Source organism: Dipodomys spectabilis, unplaced genomic scaffold (assembly GCF_019054845.1).
Source record: "Dipodomys spectabilis isolate Male_0828 unplaced genomic scaffold, ASM1905484v1 ptg000002l, whole genome shotgun sequence".
Lineage (NCBI taxonomy): Eukaryota > Metazoa > Chordata > Mammalia > Rodentia > Heteromyidae > Dipodomys > Dipodomys spectabilis.
This window is the reverse complement of record NW_024870679.1, coordinates 12,931,671-12,953,265: the sequence shown is the minus strand read 5'-3', so window position 1 is coordinate 12,953,265 and position 21,595 is coordinate 12,931,671. Positions and strand designations below refer to the sequence as shown.

General features: G+C 38.2%; 1 protein-coding gene across 1 annotated transcript in view; it reads right to left on the bottom strand.

The window, feature by feature from the left end:
• Positions 1-21,595, bottom strand: part of Dpyd (dihydropyrimidine dehydrogenase) — a 715,003-nt gene that overhangs the window by 237,076 nt on the left and 456,332 nt on the right. Inside the window, exons 15-16 of the mRNA XM_042677821.1 lie at positions 18,824-18,892; positions 11,155-11,238 (exon numbers count right to left, since the gene is read on the bottom strand). Of these exons, the coding sequence (XP_042533755.1) occupies positions 11,155-11,238; positions 18,824-18,892 (153 nt within the window). The remainder of the gene's footprint in view (positions 1-11,154; positions 11,239-18,823; positions 18,893-21,595) is intronic.

Genomic DNA, 21,595 nt, shown 5'->3' with positions numbered 1-21,595 from the left:
TATAATCACAAGGGAGCTGAGCTTACTGGGTTTTCTGTGGTGGTTGTTGATGCTTCAATTGTAATGTAAAAATGGGGTCAAAGAACTTGGCCCATTTTGGGTGTTTACTACCAAGCAGGTTCAATGCTTTCTAAGGTGATGCATTGAATCAGATGTAAAAAAATATAAAAATGAAATAAAAATATAGAAGACTTTCTTTATTGGCTCTAAATAAAAAGAAGGAGCTCTAGAGTCAGAGGACATAAGAAGTAAATGTGGAGGAGAGAGAAGAAAATGGCAAAATGATGGGTCCACAGCAAAAAGAAAGAAACTGGGCATGACAGAAATGATCAGCTCAAGGATTTAAAAGGATAGAACAAAGCCAGTGTCCTGACACCTGCCTGATGTCTGCCTTGTGACAGTCCCTCAGCTAATCATTTGTGAGTTATAGCATTCGATGGATGCTGCACCTACTAAACCTGCTCCACCTACTGGACCTGTTTTTCCCTCTGCAGTCATGGGTTCAAAAACAAAGGAAGAATGAGGAGAGAGTTGGATTTGCAAAGAATGGCATCAAAACATGGCCACTGGGGCATAGACAGTACTTTCAGAGAAAAAAAAAATTAAACTACTACGGAATGATCTGAAATTAGTCACGCCAACTTCCAGAGTCTGGGAGATGAATGGATGGAGGTATAGAGAAGAAATAGGTCTGAGCTGTTCTCAACAGCTGATTGTCCAGGTTGCTTCGATTGCTCTTCGTTACCATTGGAAATGGGCATGCCCTGGGACATGCGCTTGCAGTTCTTGGAAGGGAAATGAATGGTGGTACATACAGCTAACGAAGGGCACCTATTCCCAAGGGGAAAATGACAAATCTGCCACACCACAAGAATGCGGACAAAATGAGAAGTTGTTTCTCTGTATTCCGCCAGACAAATAAGGTGGGAAGAGAACAGAGGCCAAGGGCCTGCAAGACAGAAAAAGAGAACACACAAGATCAAGGAAGGGGGAGAAGGGGTGGACCAAGTCCAGGAAGGTAACAGGAAGGAAAGGACAAAACCAGCAGCAGAAAAGAGCTGTCACTTACACAACCCTCAAAACAATAGATGGTGGTGGGGAGGGGGAGGGGGAGCCAAAAAGGAATCAGATGACAGAAAAAGAGCAGCATGGAATCTCGTGAGGAAAAGAAAACATTTCAAACAATGGAGTCTGTACTAGCCCTGCAGCTGCTCCTGTGCTGTGTCACAGGCGTGCTGAGAAGTGCATAGTTTATTATGGCCACTCGTAGCCAGGCTGCCATAAAGGGAGACAGCTATAGGAAAACTCTGCCTACCACGTGGATGGCTTAATGATCCACCCTTTGTGCAGCAGTGGCTTGGGGAGTGGCTTCCAGGGCTGGATGGAGCTCAACGTCTTTCTTGCTGCTTCCCACCTCTTGTAAAAAGGGGGAACTCTCTCCTAGGAAGGCTCACAGGTCTTCAAGGTTTTCCTGAACAATTACTATTGCCCAGGATTGTTTCCTAAGGCCGCCTTCATTGGGACATGGGGTGTAGAAGGTGGACAACCAATAAGGCACATCCAAGTAGACTGGGAGCGCAACAATTAACATCAATAACTGGACAACTGCAATCTCTTTTACTTGGGTCTAGAAATTCGTTTTTAAATGTTTGAGGTTTTCTTTAGCAATGAGTTCCAAAAGTAGAATATATTAAAATCACATACAAATAAAGGCCAATCAAATCACATCTATCTGTCTGTCTGTCTGCTCAGGAAAGTGCTCTTTGCAGGCAATAGTACTTCCATAGAGAAGATTTCATTTTGTTCATTTTAAAATTTTACTTTATTTTCCACTACTGACAATCACACCTAGGGATGCACAATTGCAAGACAAGCACCCTACCAGTGAGCCAGGCTCTAAGACTGAGTAGAAGGGATTGCATGGCTTCTACCAGTCCAGCAGCACTGTTGTCATACGGAGATGTGTGTCAAGGATCTGTGTGGTTGGGAAGGCCAGGCATCACTTCTGGAACATTCTTTATTTTGAGAAGCTCAGGAAAACACACTCCTGAGCCTGCCAGCCAGGCTTGAAATCTGATGCTACTATTCATTTGCTCTCTATCCCTGGCCCAAATGTTACGCCTATATTTATCCCCCTATCTGAGAAATAGGGCTGTTCCAGTTAATTAATCAGAGAGTCGCTGGAAGGATCAGGTGATTCAGCCCTTGGGTCCAAGGCTGGTCAGCTCTCAGTCAGTTCTCCAAACATCAGGGTCTATGAAAATGTGAACCAGTAAGAAATGTACGCATTATCCTGCCCATGTAACTGTAACTCCTCTGTACAGTATGTTCACAAATAAAATTAAATTAAATTAAAAAAAAAAAAAAAAAAGAAAATGTGAACCAGAGCTGTTCTTCTACTTGAGAGGGAGCTGGAGACATCTGGGAATAACCTTCCCAGGATATAATTCTTGATAAAGGATAATAGATTTTAGAGAAGGAGCCACAGTCTCCCATTTTGGTGTCTTGCATTCTCCATTCTCTCCAAAAAGACTCTTTTTAAACGTAACTGATTACTGAGTTCCAATGTTAAAATATCTAAAAAGGAGATACACTTCTGTCTAATACACAGAGACTTTTGAATAATATGTACACCTCAGTGTATGCAATTTGGACTGACGTATTTAAGCTGGACTTGAGAAGCATACTAGAGAAATCACATACATGAAACTCAAAATAATTGAGGTAAAAAGATAAGGAAAACAACAGTAACAATAGCAGCAAACTACTGAGTCTGGTCCTAGAGGGAAGAAAAATGATTTGAAATCCAAAGTTCCCAGTTTATAACAGATGGGACCTGCTTTGTGAAGTCATAATCATAACACAGTCCTGTTCAGGATGGAGTTAAAGAGCTTTGTTTGGAAGGATTAATCCAATCATTCGCTTACTCATTCAGCCATTCCATTATTACTGTCTAAAAATTTGTTTGCAAAACACCAAATCCTGTTAAATCTCTAGTGATTTAATAGGAAGTAAGTCACATAGTCTCTTTCCTTTCCTTTCTTTTTTCTTTTTCTTTTTTTCCTTTTCTTTTTTCTTTTCTTGGTCATGTCATGGAGCTTGAACTCAGGGCCTGGGGGCTGTCTTTGAGCTTTTTTTTGTTCAAGACTAGCAGTCTGCCACTTGAGCCACAGCTCTACTTCTGGCTTTTTAGTGATTAATCAGAGATAAGAGTCTAACGGACTTTCCTGCCCAGTCTGGCTTCAAACCATGATCCTAAGATCTCAGCCTCCTGAGTCGCTAGGATTACAAGCTTGAGTCATCACTTCCTGTTTGTGTGTTTTGTTTTGTTTTTACTTGTTTTTTAATGTGGAGGATATTCTTGCCTCCTTAACACTTGGGAAGTAAATGTGACTCATTCAGTAAAACTACTCAGCACAATGCCTAGAACACAAGTAGAGCTGACCACACAATTTCCATAAGAGCATTTTACACACAAAAAAGGCTTTTATGAGTTTATCATTATGGTGTATTTGTATCATGATAACTATATTTCCATTGATATCACCGCAAAAATACTGCCTACTGTATTTTACTTTATCGTCTATCTACTACCTATATAGAGATAATGAATACCTAATTAGGGCTTCTAATTATAAATTACTAGTGTGCTTGGGTTAAGTGCCAGTACTGGGTATTGAACTCAGGGCCGGGGTACCTTCCTTTAGCTTTTTCACTCAAGTACAGTGCTATTACTCCACTTGTGGCTTTTTGGTGGTTAACTTGAGATAAGCGTTTCATGGACTTTTCCTGCCTGGGTTGGATTTGAATCACAGTCAGATCTTAGCCTCCTGAGTAGCTAGGATCACAGGTATGAGTCACTGGAGCCAGGCTGTTTTTGTTTTGTGTTTTAGACTTTTGTTTTTCCTTCTAATGTCTAGATTAGAACAAGTAGCAAGCACAATAAAGCCAGATTAAATTCAAAATATGCATTTAATGTCTTAATATCCCTATTTAGTACTATATATGTGAATGACCATGGAGAACAATAATATTTTCAGAACTGATATTTTTATATGGTGCTGTTTCCTATACTAAAAATGTATACTTTTTAATGAAAAAAATCGTTGTATATCATTAACAACCATTAATAACTATAGTTGAAAAACTCATGAGGATCCAGCTTTAGGCAAAATATTAGCAGTTACAGAAATGTTTCTTACAGATCTCCTGTAGTTATCCACTTATGTGAACACCCTCATCTATGCAAATGGCTGAGAATTAAAATCAAACAAAAAGTTGAATAACATAATACAGCATAAATCGCCTGTTTGCTTTTGAATCCAGACACTTGTACTTATAAACTTTTAAAGTGATGATTTATCTTAAAGCACTTCAAAAACTATAATGCCTCAGGGAAAATAAGAGAGAAAAGAATCCATGTATATAGGTAATAACAGATTTAATCTTTTTATTTTTTATTCTTTTATTTTTTAAATGTTTTATTTTAGTTATTTTTTATTGTCAAGGTGATGTACAGAGGGGTTACACTTATATAAGTAAGGTAATAAGAACATTTCTTGTAGAACTTGTTATCCTAGCCTCATTTTTTTAAAGAGTGTTCATCACACAGCCTTTTGTCACATTTCTTCAGACTATGTTATTTCAAGGTGTGATGATTTCCAGATTCACAAATAGCTCTTATTGGAGGACAAACCAAATGAGGTCAGCTTAGTCCCTCCCACATTTATCTACTGGATCCTAAGCCTCCAAGACAAGCCTAAATTTGCACATGCCCAAGGTCCATGTTCATAAGAACATGATCAGACACCGGGTGATTTTACCATGTGCATGTACACAGGGGTGACAAGAGGAATTGAATACCAGAAGATGAAGATGGTTAATTTGATAACTAACCATTATCCACAAGGCAAATGGAACTCAACAACAATCTTTCCAAAGGAAGCCAGAAAGAACGCTCCTGCTTGAGTTGATTGTGTTTTACCACCAGTGGAACTCTTGCTTTCCTATCTCTAACCTCTGAGACTTCTCCTATTACCAAGTTACTGGGTTTCGGCTCTCTGAGAAGTATAGGAAATAGAGTGACTTTCCAGTTTTGGCTTCAAAAGAGATTTTTTTTTTTTGAAAGATTGTCCCCTCTATGGACATTTAATAGGGAGCTGATCCAAGCCGTGCAGTGGACATGGACAATGTACTATGTCTGAGACTGAGGGTCTGTTAGCCCAGCTGTTGGAGGAAGGCTTTATTTCCCAGGAGAAATCCTAGCACATCTGGGCCAATGTAGTCCTCACACTTTATTTTGGATTCTATTCCTAGTGACAGACGTCTGCTCTCTGGCAAGGGTAAGAGTAATAATCTGTGGTTAATGTCCTAGGGAGAAAAATGTTGGCATGATGAATCAGAAACAAAGCTTCTCTTTCCCTTGTTGTTGTTGTTTTAAATTTTAATAAGCATACAGTTTGTGCAAGTTTAGTTCAGTCAGAGAAAACAGATCAGGAAGGAAGTAGCACAGTATGGCTTTGGGTGATGTATCTGGGGTAATAATTGTTCAAGATCTTAAACATATTAAGATTTACTTTTCTTTTTTTTTTTTTTTTGGCCAGTCGTGGGGCTTGAACTCAGAGCCTGGGCGCTGTCCCTAAGCTTCTTTTGCTCAAGGCTAGCACTCTACCACTTGAGCCACAGTGCCACTTGTGGCTTTTTCTGTGGTACTTAGGAATCAAACCTAGGGCTTCGTGCATGCCAGGCAAGCACTTCCTCACTAAGCCACATTCCCCAGTCTCTGAATCCATGTTGTTTAAAAGTAGTAAGATCTGCTTTTAAACCTTTTCATCCTTGCTTGGCTAAGTCATCATGGAACCAGCACAATATTTGTCTGATGACAACATGGGGATTCAGAGACTGGCTGAATATTTCCGTGTCTGGAAATTCTCTGCAGAGGATGTGTAAGAAGAGGGAGGGCGGGTGAAGTAGCCAAAGACTGCCATCTTTATTCAGGTCCTTGCTCCACCAGTGAAACAGGAGTAATCTTCCCTCTCATTAAGCTACTCTCATCCAAAAGAATCTTTATGGGAATAGTTCTATGTGTGATCCTTTATTGAAATAGTTGTAGTAATCACCTACAATGATGGTATTCAAGTCACGGAACTAGGAGAAGCCTACAAGAGCCAGCTGAAAAACAGTTTGGGTAGCTTCTTGAGAGTATTGGGTAAATAGAAATCCAAATTCATAGACAGAGATTTATATTCTAGGCCCCACAGATTCAAATGAGACGATGCCTCTGTGTTCCAGCATTAAAACTCTTTCACTTACACTCTTCTTCCTTTCACATGGAAATTATGGTTGGTTGGTAAGATATATGCAATTGGAGAAGCAGGTACCCTCTGAAGTGCTTTCTAGCTGGATAATTTCAATTGAAACTGTATGAATTCCAGGCAAAAGAATATTATAAAGTCGGACTTTGATCTTCATTTGTCCTTTTTTATTGTGGGGGGTGGACATGGGGAGGGAAGCATTTTCATTTTGGGATGGTTCCTTGCGACTACAGTGCTGAAGCTGGGTTTGGATTTGTGATCTTCGGACTTCATTCAGTCTTCTAAGTAAGTGGAATTACACAGGTGTAGGCCACAACCTCCAGACAATTTTGTTTACTACTTCTTCCTCCTCCTTCTCCCCTTAAATCTTATTCTTATTTTGGTGGTGCTTGTTATCAGACCTAGGGCTGTACATATGCTAAGCAACTACTTGGCACTTGAAGTACATTCAACCTTCATTATTCAAATAAAATAGGATATGCAAAAAACCTCAGGAGCATGGCTGTTGTATAGTAACTAGCAGTCTCTTTTTGATCTGCGGGTTATGTGTGTGTGTGTGTGTGTGTGTGTGTGTGTGTGTGTGTGTGCATGTTCATGTAGTACATACATGCCAGAACTGGAGTTTGAACTAAAAATCTTACCCTCTTGCTTGGCTTTTTTTGTTATTGTTACTAAAGGATGGTACTCTATCACTTGAGCCACGCCTTCATTTCCAGCTTTTTGGTTAGTTAATTTGAGTTAAGAATCTCCTGAACTTTTCTCTCTGGGCTGGGCTGGCATCTTATAGGGCTCCTCAGATCTCAGCCACCTGAGTAGCTAGGTAGGTTTATGGGCACCTGACTAATCTGTGCTTTCTGTGGTTTCAATTACCCATAGTCAACTATGGTCTCAAAGCATTCAATGAAATTTTCTAGAAGAAAAGAAGTCATAAGGTTTAAATGACTGTTATAATTGTATATTGTTGTTATTGTATAATTTTTTTCTTGACTATTACTATTGATCTTCCTGTGCCTAATTTATCAATGAAATTTTATTATTAGGATGTGTATCTCCAGGTCTTGGTACTGGCCTTGGTTTTTGGCATGCCTTGGAGATCTTCCAACACATTCCTCATAGGCAGCAGAGACTACTGTAAACCAGAGGTGTCATACAGACTAGGGAAATGTTAAAGTGGTTTTAAAATTAACAACATAATATGAATTATTAATTTCCTTAGATTAGAAATGACTTATTAGCCTGCTCTCTCTAATGTTTACATTCATAGAATATTAAAGTTTGAAGAGTTAGGGATCAACTCATTTGAATCCTATATTTAGACATAGACATAAGCTTTCAAAGAAGAAATGGTTTGTTCAAGGTGCTATATATGGTTAATTGAAGGAAGGAAGAAAAGAGTGATTTCCTAAGAGATTTCCTTTACACATAGCACTGCAAAACATTGATTGATTGATTGATTGACTGATTGATTTAAATTTTTGTGTGTATGCCAGTACTGGCCTTGAGCTCAGGACCAACTCTTTCATTTTGGCTTTTTTTGCTCAAGTCTAGTGCTGTTCTGCTTGAGCCACAGCTCCCTTTCCTTTTAAAGGTTTTAGAAGACGGTTCATTTTGCACAAAAGACACAATTCAAATTATCAAGGTCAGCTTGAGATTTCTGTCTCCAAATATGGTAAGCAAATATAGTATCTACAGTATCTACTGTGTTTTTTGCTGTTCACAATTTCAAGATTTTTTGGTCAACTATTTTATACAAAAATAATTATATATGATTGATGTGGTTATAAACAGGCAGAATCTACTAGGTACACAAACTGTCATGGATGAACTTCTTCACTTATTAAAATATTCGTGAGAAATCCTGAGATAGAGGAGAAAAGCACAATTGCTTGGATAGGGAAAAAAAATGTGCTGTACCTGAAAATGTCTGTTAAATAAATTTGTTTTTCTTTCTTTTTTGGGGGGAGGGGAAGGAGGTTTTGAAGGTGGAGCATTTGGCTCACTGGAGTTCCTTGCTCAATGCTGGTGTTCTATGTCTTGAGCCAGTCCTCTTGCCAGCATTTTGCTGGAGTCTAGAGGACTTTTTTTTTTTTTGCCTGAGCTGGCCACAGGCTGTCATTCAAATCTCAGCCTCCTGAGTAGATATATTACAAGTGTGACCTACCAGTGTCTGGCTTTAAACAGGTAAACATTCTAGCCCTGAAACCCAGCCATGTCTCTTTCATGCAAACATTTAACTCTGAGGAGTCCAACAACTCCGTGCTTGGCACACAGAAAAGAGATGCAAATGGATTTGGAATCGCTCTTCTGTTCCCCAACACTGGGTAGGGATTTCCATCAGATCAGCTTGCAAATGTTGTAGACTTTGGAACTTAGGAAGGATGTGGAAGTGAGGCATCCAACATGGGCTGATTTACCACAGTTTCCTCCATTCCTCCCACCCCAAGCTAGCTTTAGTTTTCAATTATATAATTTATAAAAGCATATTGTTCATAGGGAAAAAATTTAATTTGTTTGGAAGGAGAAGTTGGTCCCTGTTTTAGAGATTATAACTATTGAGTGAAATGGAAACATTCTTGTTTCCTTTGGCCAAGGTATATTATTCTTGGGAATAGGTTTTCCAGCAGTTTTAGGATTCTTAAAAATATCTGACTACATTTTTTTCTTTTTTTTTCTTTTTCTCCTCCCCCCTCTCTTTCTCTCTTCATTTAGCATTCTCATTCATCCACAGTCCGGGAAAAAATTTTATGTAGCTAAATAACTCTTTGGAGAGGATGCACCTTCAGACATTTCACAGCTGGATAGGCTCAGATGAGTTTATACAGCAAAAAGCCTATTCCAAATAAATAAATAAATAAATAAATCAAACTCAAGTGTAACCTTTGCAACATTTTCAAAATAATTGCTATATTTTTAGTAAGGGCTATTAGAATGTATCCTTCCTTAAAAAAAACGAGACTATAGACTTATATTCACCTGAGCTGCTGCTGTTATTTTTGTGGTGGTGATTCTTTAATTAATTTAATAGTATCTGGGTGCTGAGATTCAAAGAAATGGGCAAATGAATGCCTTGCCTGAGATGAAGAGTGTTTTAACTCAAATCTATTCAAGGTGTTCTCCTTGAGAATGCTCCTCTTAAATCATGTTACATTTCTGGTTACATTTCTGAATACAGTATTACCTCATCCTGTGATACAGATACACTGTTACCTCATCCTATGATAGATACAATGTTTTTTTTTTCCCCAGACCAGGCCACAAGGAGTTCTGAAGTCCATTTACCACCTTCTATGACCTCTGGGTAATTTTTTGTGAGTAGAAGCTTAGAAGCAAGTGGATGTACTTAAAAAATATTTGACTAGTCTCTTCTCTCCTGCTGCTACCCATGAATGATTTCTTCTTGAGTCACAAATCTATTCTGAATGCTAATTAAATATTTACTAAGTCTTTTAAAAACCTCTTTGAATGCAAATTTTGAAAATAGCAATTCATGTTCATTTGAATAAGCAGATTATTTTTCTCCTCCCAAATTAAAGGCCTCTGAGTTTGATTTATATCAATTCAATGACTTGAGAAAAAGTGTGTGTGGTGGGGGGGAGTTGTGCACCTACTATAAACAAGACTGAACCAGAAGTGGACATGAAAGTAATCTTCCCAGTACTGGAAAACCCGTCAGAAACAACAACACCCCAATTTATTCTATTTACACTGTTATCCCTTGGGCTTTATAGTGAAACTAGATGCAAAACACTCAGTTTTTTAGCAGGTATATTAACTTTGGAGCATTTTCTATATATTACAATATCTTCTCACAGTTTTTCAATTTATATATATATATATATATATATATATATATATATATATATTTGTTTTCTTTAAGTAGTTGTACCAAGGAGTTGCCATTTAGCAGAGCAGTTTATAAAAGCAGTGCCTCCTGATCAACATCACCCCTTTCAACGTTTTCTCCCACCCCTCCAAACCCGCCCCTTATCTCATTTTGCTTAAATTTTAGGCTATGCATTGAATTGTTTTTTGCCATTTAACAAAGCGATTTATGTAGACAGTGCATCTGTATCTTCACCATCCCCCTTAGACCCACCCCTTCCCATATTTTTCTCAGCTTTGTGGCATGCACAATGCATTCTTGCCTGCATTCTGCTCATTTCCCCCATTCATTCTTTCAAGAGGAGAGGGGTAGAAGAATCTTCTTACTTTGTATTCATTAAGTTTTTGAAAATATTTTGGCATGAAAGTTTTATTTATTATATCCAAAAATAAAAATAGCATCAAAGTCTTTCGGCAACTCCCTAAAATGCAGTTAGGGAATAATGATCATATGCTAAAAAATGTAAAATGCAATTTGTGCTGTGCCCCATTTACTACAAAATCACCAGAAACAATGCATTTTGTACAGTGTATTGCCCCAGGGAAACTGGCTCAACATCAGGAATGAATAAAGAACATTGCATCTGAAATCAGCTAATTCTGCTTCAGCGCTTTTAAAAACTATTTGTTATGATATTACTTCCTGTCAAGCACATAATGTGATATTTTCCTCGATAAAACTAAACAGTTACTGTAATTCCAGCTCTCCTCGTTTTCCACTCTTTAGGCACTAAATATTGAAACAATGTAGACCTGGACATTTCAAGGCAGTCATATGATCCATGGATCTCCTTGTCTAAGGTGTGGATCTTAACCATCCATGCCAGGTCCTGTTAGGTCACACTGATGCCCATACATACACACATACACACTGTCCAGATCCTTACCAGGTCCTGTTAGGTCACACTGATGCCCATACATACACACATACACACGTACACACTGTTCAGATCCTTACCTGTCCACAAGCCAGGCCCATTCCTCTTTCTCCCATCCCGTGTGGACACGATAAATTTAACTCCAGGGCATCTGCTCCAGAAGCCTTTGAAATTTGGAAAGAAAAATGAAAGAGAAGGCAAAGCTTCATTCCAATGCCAGTATGTTCCCACCATTGGTAACAAGTCACGTTTGTCAAATTTAAACTATCCACTTCTTTTCACAGCTGTCTTCTAGAGTGTATTCGAATTCTCTCAAATTAAACAGTGTACAACCGGCACCACGACAAGAAAACAGTTACTGAATGAGGGAAGCGTGTGATTGGCTGCTCTCTATAAGCTTGATATTTAGTATCATTAACTCTTATCATTTTTTTTATTACAAGAATAGCAATCTCATAGATAGATCTCAAACATAGGATGTGAGGTGATAATCTTGGTTATTAAGGCAGTAAAGAGTTTTTCTGTCAGACATCCCCTTTATTCATTCCTTAATAACTTTTATTTTTATAGAAATACTGGGGAATTAGATACAAAGACAGAGATTGTGCAAAGAAAAAAGTAGGCTAGCTAAATGAATGACTAAAATTTAAAATGTTTTTTAGCATAAAACCAATTTTATCATATTTAAACACAGATCATGGTTGGAAGCATGAATTATTGATAGTTTTGTCTGGTTTTAATAAGTCAATAGAAAATCTTCTTATTTAAATTATTAATTGCTTAAGATATACATGACTTCTATCACAATGGACAAAGTAGTTGGGAATACTCATAGACTTAAAATTCTTGGAAATTCTTCTGTTAAAAGAACTAAGATTGAACAAAATACTTAAAAATTTTAATACAATAAATTGAGGGTTGTTGGATAAATAATTGAAATTTTATATTCTTTATCTCCCTTTATGTAATTTTGCAATACTACAAGTTCTTTTTAAATAAGACCAGCTAGAAGCTTGAATAATTTTCAGTAATATATCATGTCTATTACCTCATGTCTACTTAGGTTTATTATTTAGCTGGGCACTGGTGGCTCACATTTGTAATCCTAGATGCCCAAGAGACTCAAATCCAGAGAATCAAGGAAGAAAATTCCTACAGGCCCATCTCCAAAATGAAAAACAATAAGTCAGGCTAAAGACATGGCTCAAATAGTAGAGTACCAGCTAAGCAAGTGCAAAACCCTGAGTTCAGAGCTTTGTGTACATGTGCACATGCACACACATCACATGCTACTTCCTAATGATATCAGATCACTCTTCTGTTTAATTGTTTAATGTTTTAGCCTCTTGTTCCCTGCTTTATGAATTTTAAGAACTCATTTGTGATTTTTCTGTGTACTTTCTTGCCCATTTTACTCTTTAGTGAATGTGTGTTTTCTTCTATTTATGAAGCCTGCTCCATCATTCAGTACGTTTTTTAAAATGGACTCATTATGTTTTCTTGTTTTTGATTTTGCTACCCAAATGCAATTTTGGTATTGCTTCATGTTACTAAAAGTAACTGTAAATCATACTTTCTTCCCCATTGGCTTGGTAGTTAACATAGATAAAACTCAGCCTGTTGAACTCTGAGTTCTATACTTTCCAATAAGAAGGCTTTGGGTGAATCGATTAATTTTTCTTGTCTGCAGCTGTTCAAATGAAAACTGCAGATAATATATCCTATCTCAAAATTCATGCCATGTGGGAACTATCCACTTAAGTCTATATTGCAATTATACAAAATGCTCTATTTTTCCTAGTTACTTCAGATATTTTCTCTTTTTTTATTGTGAAAATACTGTACAGAGGGGTTACAATTACATGGGCAAGATAATGAGTACATTTCTTATCAAGCATTGTAGCCTCCTCCTTTGTTTCCTCTTCCCATCCTTTCCCATCCTCCCCCCCCCCCCACCTAATCCTCCTCCCTCCCACCAAAGTTGAGATATTTTCTTTAGACTTCTTTATTTACCTACAATGTAGCAAATAATAGCTAATTGATATCATTTTGGGTTCAGTAAATTTTAGGTGACACTCATATACACACTTACATTATGAATAGTCCATTGCAAATTTTCAATTAACTAGATAGATAATAATGGTTGACGTCAATAAGGTATTAAGATTATATTAGGATACATTTCTAGACTGTTGGTATATTTGAACTTATTTTATCCTCAAAGTAACTCCAATAGGAAGGGTCTATCATTATTTCCATTTAATATTTGATAAACCAAAGCATAAAAAGTTCAAGTGATTAACACAGCCTTCAAAAGATTATAAAGATTATAATAGCATCTAGGAATTGGATCCCAAACATTTTGACTCTAGAGCCTGTGCTCTATTATCACTTATTAGAAACCATTTAGTGCATAGATGGAGTTGTTACCTTCTGTCAGGGGTGAGGGAGAAGGGGGAAGAACAGCTTGATGTCTTTATGGCTTTGAAACTTGAAGCAAGTTAGTACTTGTCCAGTAGACATTTAGTATGAGTTAGTGCTTGTCTAATACAAAGTCTTATTATGCACACATCTCAACACCTACTAACCAGACACACCTTTGAACCATACAGCTAGATCTTTAAAAGACTACAGGTAAAGGCCACATTTAGAGAATGGGGCCATGCTTCCTCCTTGAATCTTCTTGTCACAGGATGCACATCACCTTAAAAGGCAGTTAATTCCATTTCCTAGCAACTATAACCATCCAAAAGGCTTAACTGCTGAATGAGCATGGAATGGTAAGTTATCTGAAACTGGGCCTTCACTCTGACTCATGTTAGTCACAAGCCTGTTAATTTACTTAGTCCCATATTCACTCTGCCTCACCTAAATGACTGCAAAATAATCCTGTGAAGGCAATGTCAGGAAACATTTGGTTTCTAATTTCTCACATTTTCTAATTATTATCCAGCTATCCACAAGAAGTAGGGTCTATGTATGTGTCAACTCTACAGCCAGAGTTCATAGGTTTGAATTCTATTTTTACCATATACATGCTCTGTGACCTTGAGTGAACTATTTAACTGCTTTTCCTTCATTCCTTCATCTCAAAGAAGTGGAAAACAATGGTACTAACCCATAAGGGTTGGCAGAGCTACAAGAACATATAAGTGACTTTTGACAATGCATAGAATGAAGTTTGTACTATATAAATTTATCTATCTATCATCTCTCAATGAATATCTATCAATTTATCCGTCTTCCATCTATCATCCATACAACTCAAACCTCTGATCTGCCCATTATCTGCCTTGATCTGAAAGGAATCAATCCATCTCACATTGTCTGATACTATTTATACCTCAGACAAGAAAAGACAAGAAAATGAAAAGTATCCTAGATAAACATTAGAATTGTGTCAGTGATATAGCTTCTAAAATTCTCTAAATTAATTTATAAAAAGTTTCAGAGACTTTGTGGTAACAAGAACACAATGTACAATGTATGAACCAAATTCTTCTTTCTCTTCCCTTTCTCCTTTTCTTCCTTTTCCAAGATGACTTTCTAAGTAGCAGTGTGTGTGTGTGTGTGTGTGTGTGTGTGTGTGTGTGTGTGTGTGTGTGTGTGTGTGTACACCAACACTGAGCTTAACTCAGGGCTGCACTTGCAGGCTACCACTTGTGTCATATGCCTGCTATTCTGGCCTTTTGTGGGTTAGCTAGAAATAATGATTTTCTTTGCCTGGGCTGGATTTGAACTGTAATCCTGAGCTCTTACCCTCCTGAGTAGCTAGGAATACAGGTATTAGCCATCAGCACCTGGCTTTAAGCTGTACTTTCTAACTCTTCATCTAGTCTTTATTCAAAACTGGAGAAAGGAGGTCTTTGAGACACAAAACTCTCTGGATATGGCACATAGAACTGACTGGAGACAAAATTAATTATTGTTTCTCCTCTCCAGTTGATATCTCCTTCTCTTTTGACTCATTCTACCCTGGGTATGCTCCTGTCTACCTGGCAAGGAGAACCTGGCTTCTGGGTGTTTTACATTTGACTTTGTGAGGAAGAGTGGAGTCACCTGTATTTGATGTGCCAGCCTCTCTAGAAACCTTCCTTTGGTGATTCAACCAATCAATTCCCCATCAGGTCCCTGCCACTGATTTTGAAACTTCTCTGTAATGACATTAATATCTGTGACAATAAGAACAGGGGCTGGGGAGACACATGTGAAAACAAGATGTTTAAGATTCATGCACCCTATGGTGAACCGGTCACTGAAGATATCTGTGGAACACAATCGTTTCATCTCCTTAGAGAGAGAACTCAGCAAGAGAGAATATTTTCAGCCCAGGCAATGGCAGTAACTTTCCGGTTCTGAATATGTTTGAAGAGTGAAGGAAGGTAGTGTGGAGATACAGTAGAGTGCCAGCTTAACATGCATACAATGCTCTGGGTTCAATCCTCAGCAGAGTAAGAAAAGATAATGGCAATGAGAGCTACAATGTAGAGAATATGTCCAAGGGAACATTGGGGAAATAGAGACTGGGACCTATAGGGCTCAGGTCAAGTTTGGATCTTAGAAAACATGGAAATATTTTGGATTGATGGAAGGAGAGATCTTTAATGCTATTGGAGATACAAATGTGTGAAAGTGATAATACATATTGAGACACACCCACCATTTTGACATGATGAAATTTACACATACTATATGCTTCATAAATCATGCCTTTTGCAGAATAGTCTACCAATGTCTCAGTGAAGCTAGAGAGTTCATGATCAAATGTATGGATCAAGAAATTTGTGCAGAACCTACTCATGCTACTGATTTTTACCAAAAGTTTCATAGAACTGTGGGAACTTCCATACACTGCTCTTTATCACAGTCATCAAAGATATGACAATGAAGCCATAATGCATAGAGTATAAAGCATTTCAACTGTGTGCACTCTAAGGCTTGAATAAAAATGACAGTTCAATGTGATTTTACTTTCAGGAAATAAAACAAATCTTCCTAAAGAATATGAGTATGATAAGGAAAATAGCATGGTTTCTGGGTGCAGGTGGCTCTTGCCTCTAATTTTAGCTATTCAGGAGGTTGAAGCTTTGAGCATCCTGGTTCAAAGCCAGGCAGGGTAGCTAAATCTATGAGACTATTTAACTAGGAAAAAGCCAGAATTGGAGGTGTGGGCCAAAGTGATAGAGTGACCAAAAATGCTAAGGGAGATCCTGAGGCCCTAAATTCAACACACACACACACACACACACACACACACACACACACACACACACACACACACACACACACACACCGAGGGGGGGGGTAGAGAAGGGGAGGAGAGGGAGAGAGAGAGAGAGGAAGAGGGAAAGGGAGAAGGAGAGAAAATAATACTGAAAATAGTACAACAACATGGTAGACTCTGGCTAAACAGATAGATAGATACCTTCCCTTTCACAAATTTTTTTCTTACAGAATTTTTCAGTTTATTATTGATCATATGCAGCTATGTTCATGCTTCTGTAACACATATGTCTTACCTGGGTTCAAATATAGAAGTAAAAAGCTGATGGCAGATTTCTTCAACTCCCTATTGTCCAATTCAAAAATTAACCTACCATATGGAGAGGGACTTTATGACTTAAAGTTATACACTCCACATCAAGTCACTTGCTATAAACCTAAAATAATTGGCACACAAGTGGGCAGGTGTCCTATCTGAATTCTTCAATCTTATTATCATCAACAAACCCTGAAGATGTGTGTGTGTGTGTGTGTGTGTGTGTGTGTGTGTGTGTGTGTGTGTGTGTGTAGTGTGTAGTGTGTAGCATAGCAACTTTGGCTGGAACACATTTTTGCTGATTTGTTTTAATGTGGTGTCTTGCATTGTTAAAAAAAAAACTTCTTATATGTGCTTGAAAGATGTGTTTATAAAAACAGAACAAGATAAGGACTCTATAAAAAATGTTATTGGGTACTTTTCACACAAGGATTAGGAAGACCTGGGGATATTTCCTTCATCTAATACTTCAGGTTTAAGATTATAGGGAAGGAGTTTTTAGTTTGGGGTTTTGTTTGTTTTTTGTTTGCTTGTTTGTTTTTTGTCAGTTGGTGGGGCTTGAACTCTGGGCCTGGGAGCTGTCCCTCAGCTCTTCAGCTCAAGGTGATCACTCTACCACTTGAGCCACAGTACCACTTCTGGTTTTCTAGTGGTTTATTGGAGATAAGAGTCTCATGGACTTCCTGCCCTGGCTGTCTTTGAATGGAAATTCTCAGATCTCAGCCTCCTGAGTAGCTAGGGTTACAGGCATGAGTAACTGGCACCCAGTGAGTTTTCAGTTTTTAATTGACATCATTTACAAGCTAGATCTTCCTCATAAGTAAATTGCTGTCTTGTGGAGACGTGTCTCAGCATCTTTCCTTCCTTCCTTCCTTCCTTCTTTCCTTCCTTCCTTCCTTCCTTCCTTCTTCCTTCCTTCCATCTTTCCTCCCTCCCTCCCTCCCCAATTCTTTCCTACCTCCTTTTATTCTTTCTTTCCTATTTATTTTGCTATAGAGTATTGGGAAGGTGATAGTAAATAAAACTGCAATTAAAGGAAGATATGGCATGTGAAAAATAAGTTTATATTACATAGTATGTTTACAATTTAATGCTTTTGGTTTTTGTAAATAAGTTTACCTATTTAAAAATTAATGCTGATTACTGAAGAAAATTGTTTTTAATGTATATTATTCTTGCAGAAAGGCAGGGAAGCATGCAGTGTGATAAAGCCATTCATCATAGTCAGCTTAAAATTGGCAAAGCTCATGCCAAGCTCGGGCTCTGTAGAAGATTTCATGGTCAATTAGGTAAATACATGTATAAAATGGACCCAGCACAGGAGATCACCAAGCCAATTACAGATCATGTGTAATTTTCCCCCCTGCCCCAAGTCCCAGAAGTAATTTTTCCTCCCACAGTTAACCAATATCCAAATAAAATGGACGATCAACAATTTCTGAACATGATAGGGTGTTACAACATTGTGAAATGTGGAGTCAATTATCTCGAAGGTCTTGTTAGGGTTGGTCCTTCTGTATTGCTGAGAGTTTTTCAAGAAATTCCAGCTAAGAGTATCTAGCCTAGGTTTCATGACAGAATGATGGACATGTCTGTACAATTTTAAGGATGTATTTTCCTATTTGAAATACAAATTTGAGGCTCATGGTTAGTTGTTTTGCATTTGTGCAAGATGTAATTTATATTATGGAAAACCTGCTGGCTAGTGTTCCATTCAGAAGCATTCTGTCCTACCATTTCATGCATGTCTGTATTCAAACTAGAACAGTATTAAATGAACCTTTTATATTTTAAATATTCAAGAGTTTTATATTCAAAATTTCTTCTCTTACTGTCAAACTATTTTGCCTAAAGGCAAGGTAAGATCAAGTTAGACTCTCAAAGGTAGAATTAAATTTTATCATGGCATCCATCATAATATATAGTTTGCTTAATATGCAAATAGGGAGTATATGAATTCAGAGAATAACGGATTTGTAGGTAGTGTGAAATCCCAGGGACCACTTTTAGAGAATAAATTCCTTTTAAATTTACATTTCCATCATTTTAATGAAAACACAGGGTAAACAAATTATAATAGCAATGTTTTAACCTACATTTTCAATTCAATTTTACTCCTATTGTATTATTTTTTCATGGCAGCTCTTTATTTAAAAGTAATAAAAATAGGAGAAATAGAATAAATAAATATGATATTAAAATAAATATACCTCAGCCTTTCTGGAGAGTTCCATCCAATCACTTTTGTCATAACTGCACATGAGACTTGCAATCACAATCTTCAAAAAGAAAATGAGAAGAATGTCAGTTCAAGCAGTTATGCTATTCTATACAAAGATTTGTATACATGCATTTATAATAGCTAACTTTCCTATAGGAATTTGTTTCAATCTCTTGAACAAATGGCATCATCAGAATAAAGCACAGGGCAGCGTTTGTGACTTCAGACATAGTTTAGAGATCTTTTCATTTATATTTGTGACATTGCAAGACATTTGACTTTTTGCTCTTCTATGTTCTAAAGTAGATTTCATAACACAGAATTGAGTATCTCACAAGGTGACATATATTTATATGAGAAAGGGTTGTCTACGTTTTTTTTGGGGGGGGGGGGTCAGTTGTGGGGCCTGAAGTCTGGGCCTGGGTGCTGTCCCTCAGCTCTTCAGCTCAAGGCTAGCGCTCTACCACTTGAGCCACAGTGCTACTTCTGGCTTTTATGCTTATGTGTTGCTGAGGAATCGAACCCAGGACCTCATGCATGCTTGGTAAGCACTCTACCTGAGCCACCTTCCCAGCCTGTATACATGTTATAATGTGCATGGAATATAACATAATTACTAGTATAGCAGAGAAGATTCAGCCCAAGAGAAAGGGGAAAAATAGTTATTTCCTTTGTTATAACTTAAGACATGATAGCTGGTAACATCCTACCTATTCATACTGCATTGTAGTTTTCAATTATGCTAAATGTTGCCATTTAACCACAGTCTTACACTAATCCTGAAATATAGGGGCATAGAATCGTAGTTACTAGCAGCTTCTTTTCAAAGCCAGAGTCTTCAGCATGGAAATTTGACTCTCTCAGCTGATGGGATGGCCACTGGCAGGGGACTGGGCTTCTCCATTAGTAAAATGTGGGCATAATACTCAGACATGCAAGAATAGAAATGGTTCAAAAGGTAATCATATTACCATATGGTTAAACTCTGATTCAAATGTTTTCACTTTCTGTACCCACTTCATAATTCCTGGCCTCGGGCTAGGAAGGTGGCTCAGTGGTAGAGCGCTTGCTTTGCATGCATAAGGCCCTGGGTTCGATTCCTCAGCACCACATAAGCAAAAGAAAAAAGCCGGAAGTGGTGCTGTCGCTCAAGTGGTAGAGCGCTAGCCTTGAGCTGAAGAGCTGAGGGACAGCGCCCAGGCTCAGAGTTCAGGCTCCACGACCAGACCAAAAAAAAAAAACCAAAACATAATTCCTGGCCTTCTTTGCCTCATTTTCAGAGGAGGAAGATGCCAAAACATGTGTGAATATGGATGATGGTACAAGGAGATGTTAAGACTGCAGTGCTCCAAAGGGACAGACCAGGACTGAGACACATGCCCCAGGACTCAGTCTTTGCTTTTCAACTCAGTCTTTGGCTTTGCTCCCCTAAAATGGCTACTCAGTACATGACAATGAGATTATTAATATTATTATTATTATTATTACCATTCAAAGACTATGAAGCTGGAGCACCAAGAGTATATACCGAGCCTAAAGTCACAGAATCTGGTAGGAGGGCTAAAAGCCATTAGGCTCTCATGTTCAGTGGTGTCAGGAGCATGTTTAACAGGGCAGAAGTCTATAGTAAAGGGGATGTGAGTATTTCCAGCACTGCTAGAAGGATGGGAAGCCCTGATCATATTGGAGAGAGGATTGAAAACCAGGCAGACAAGTTGTTTTTCATGTTGGGCTGATTTGCCTTTCCTTACAGACTACAGCAAACATAGTGTTAGGCACAAAGGAAGGACTAACTGAATGAGTGTCTGCATGAGCTTGTGAAAGGTTTAAGAGCAAAGGATTGCTCTGTTAGCTTGAACTTATAAGAAGGCTAAATAGAAACAGAAATGAATATCTAGGGTTATAGAAGAGAAAAAAAATGAAGAATTGGTGAAAACTTGCAAGTTACAGAAGGTGGAGTGCTGAATGATCAAGGCTAAAGCAGGAGTCAGTCCTGGTAACAGAAAAAGGATCAGATGTCAAAATACACACAAGTGTCAACTAGAGAGTCCAACTGGGGAGGAATCTGGAGATCTGTTGAGTGGACCCCAGTGATGAGGAAACATCTCAGAGCATCAGATTGAAGGTTGAAGGGAGGCTGGAGAAACATTGGGTTTGGATAGATTCCTAAGAAAGAGAGGCAAAGAGAAGATAAAAGATGAAGAGAGGAGGAGCACTGAGCATGCCCAAGAACTGTGTCTTTAGCTCAGGATTCAAAGTTTGGTATCTGGGGAAGCTCCAGAATTTGAGAATGTTTTTGGTGGGGGTGGGATGGTAGAATGCTTATTCCACAGCCTTGTCTTGCCAGTATCAAAGACAGTGGAAAGTTATATTCTGCCTGGATCTGTTAACAAACAGAAAAGACCACCCCTGATGTGCTTCCCACTCTTTCCAAGTGACCTAAGCTAACACTTCCTTTTTCTTGGAAAGAAGGAGGAGTAGAAGGAAAAGGAGGAAGAGCAGAAGGAAAAGTTAGAGGAGGAAGAGGAAAGGCAACAGGAACTGAATATCTCATTTGGAGGAAAATACCTGAGATAGAGCCTGGCATTGGGTGATGATGATAAATTTGTATTGCCTTCAGGGGTCTCAAAGTAAAGGTAAGGAAAAGAAAAACCAGACAGCCCCCCCTCCTCACCCCAAAACCAAACTCAATAGCTTATAAGTCCAAGAATGTTGGGGTGGGCTAAGGCCAAGGGCCACTGATAACCTTCCAGGAACAGAG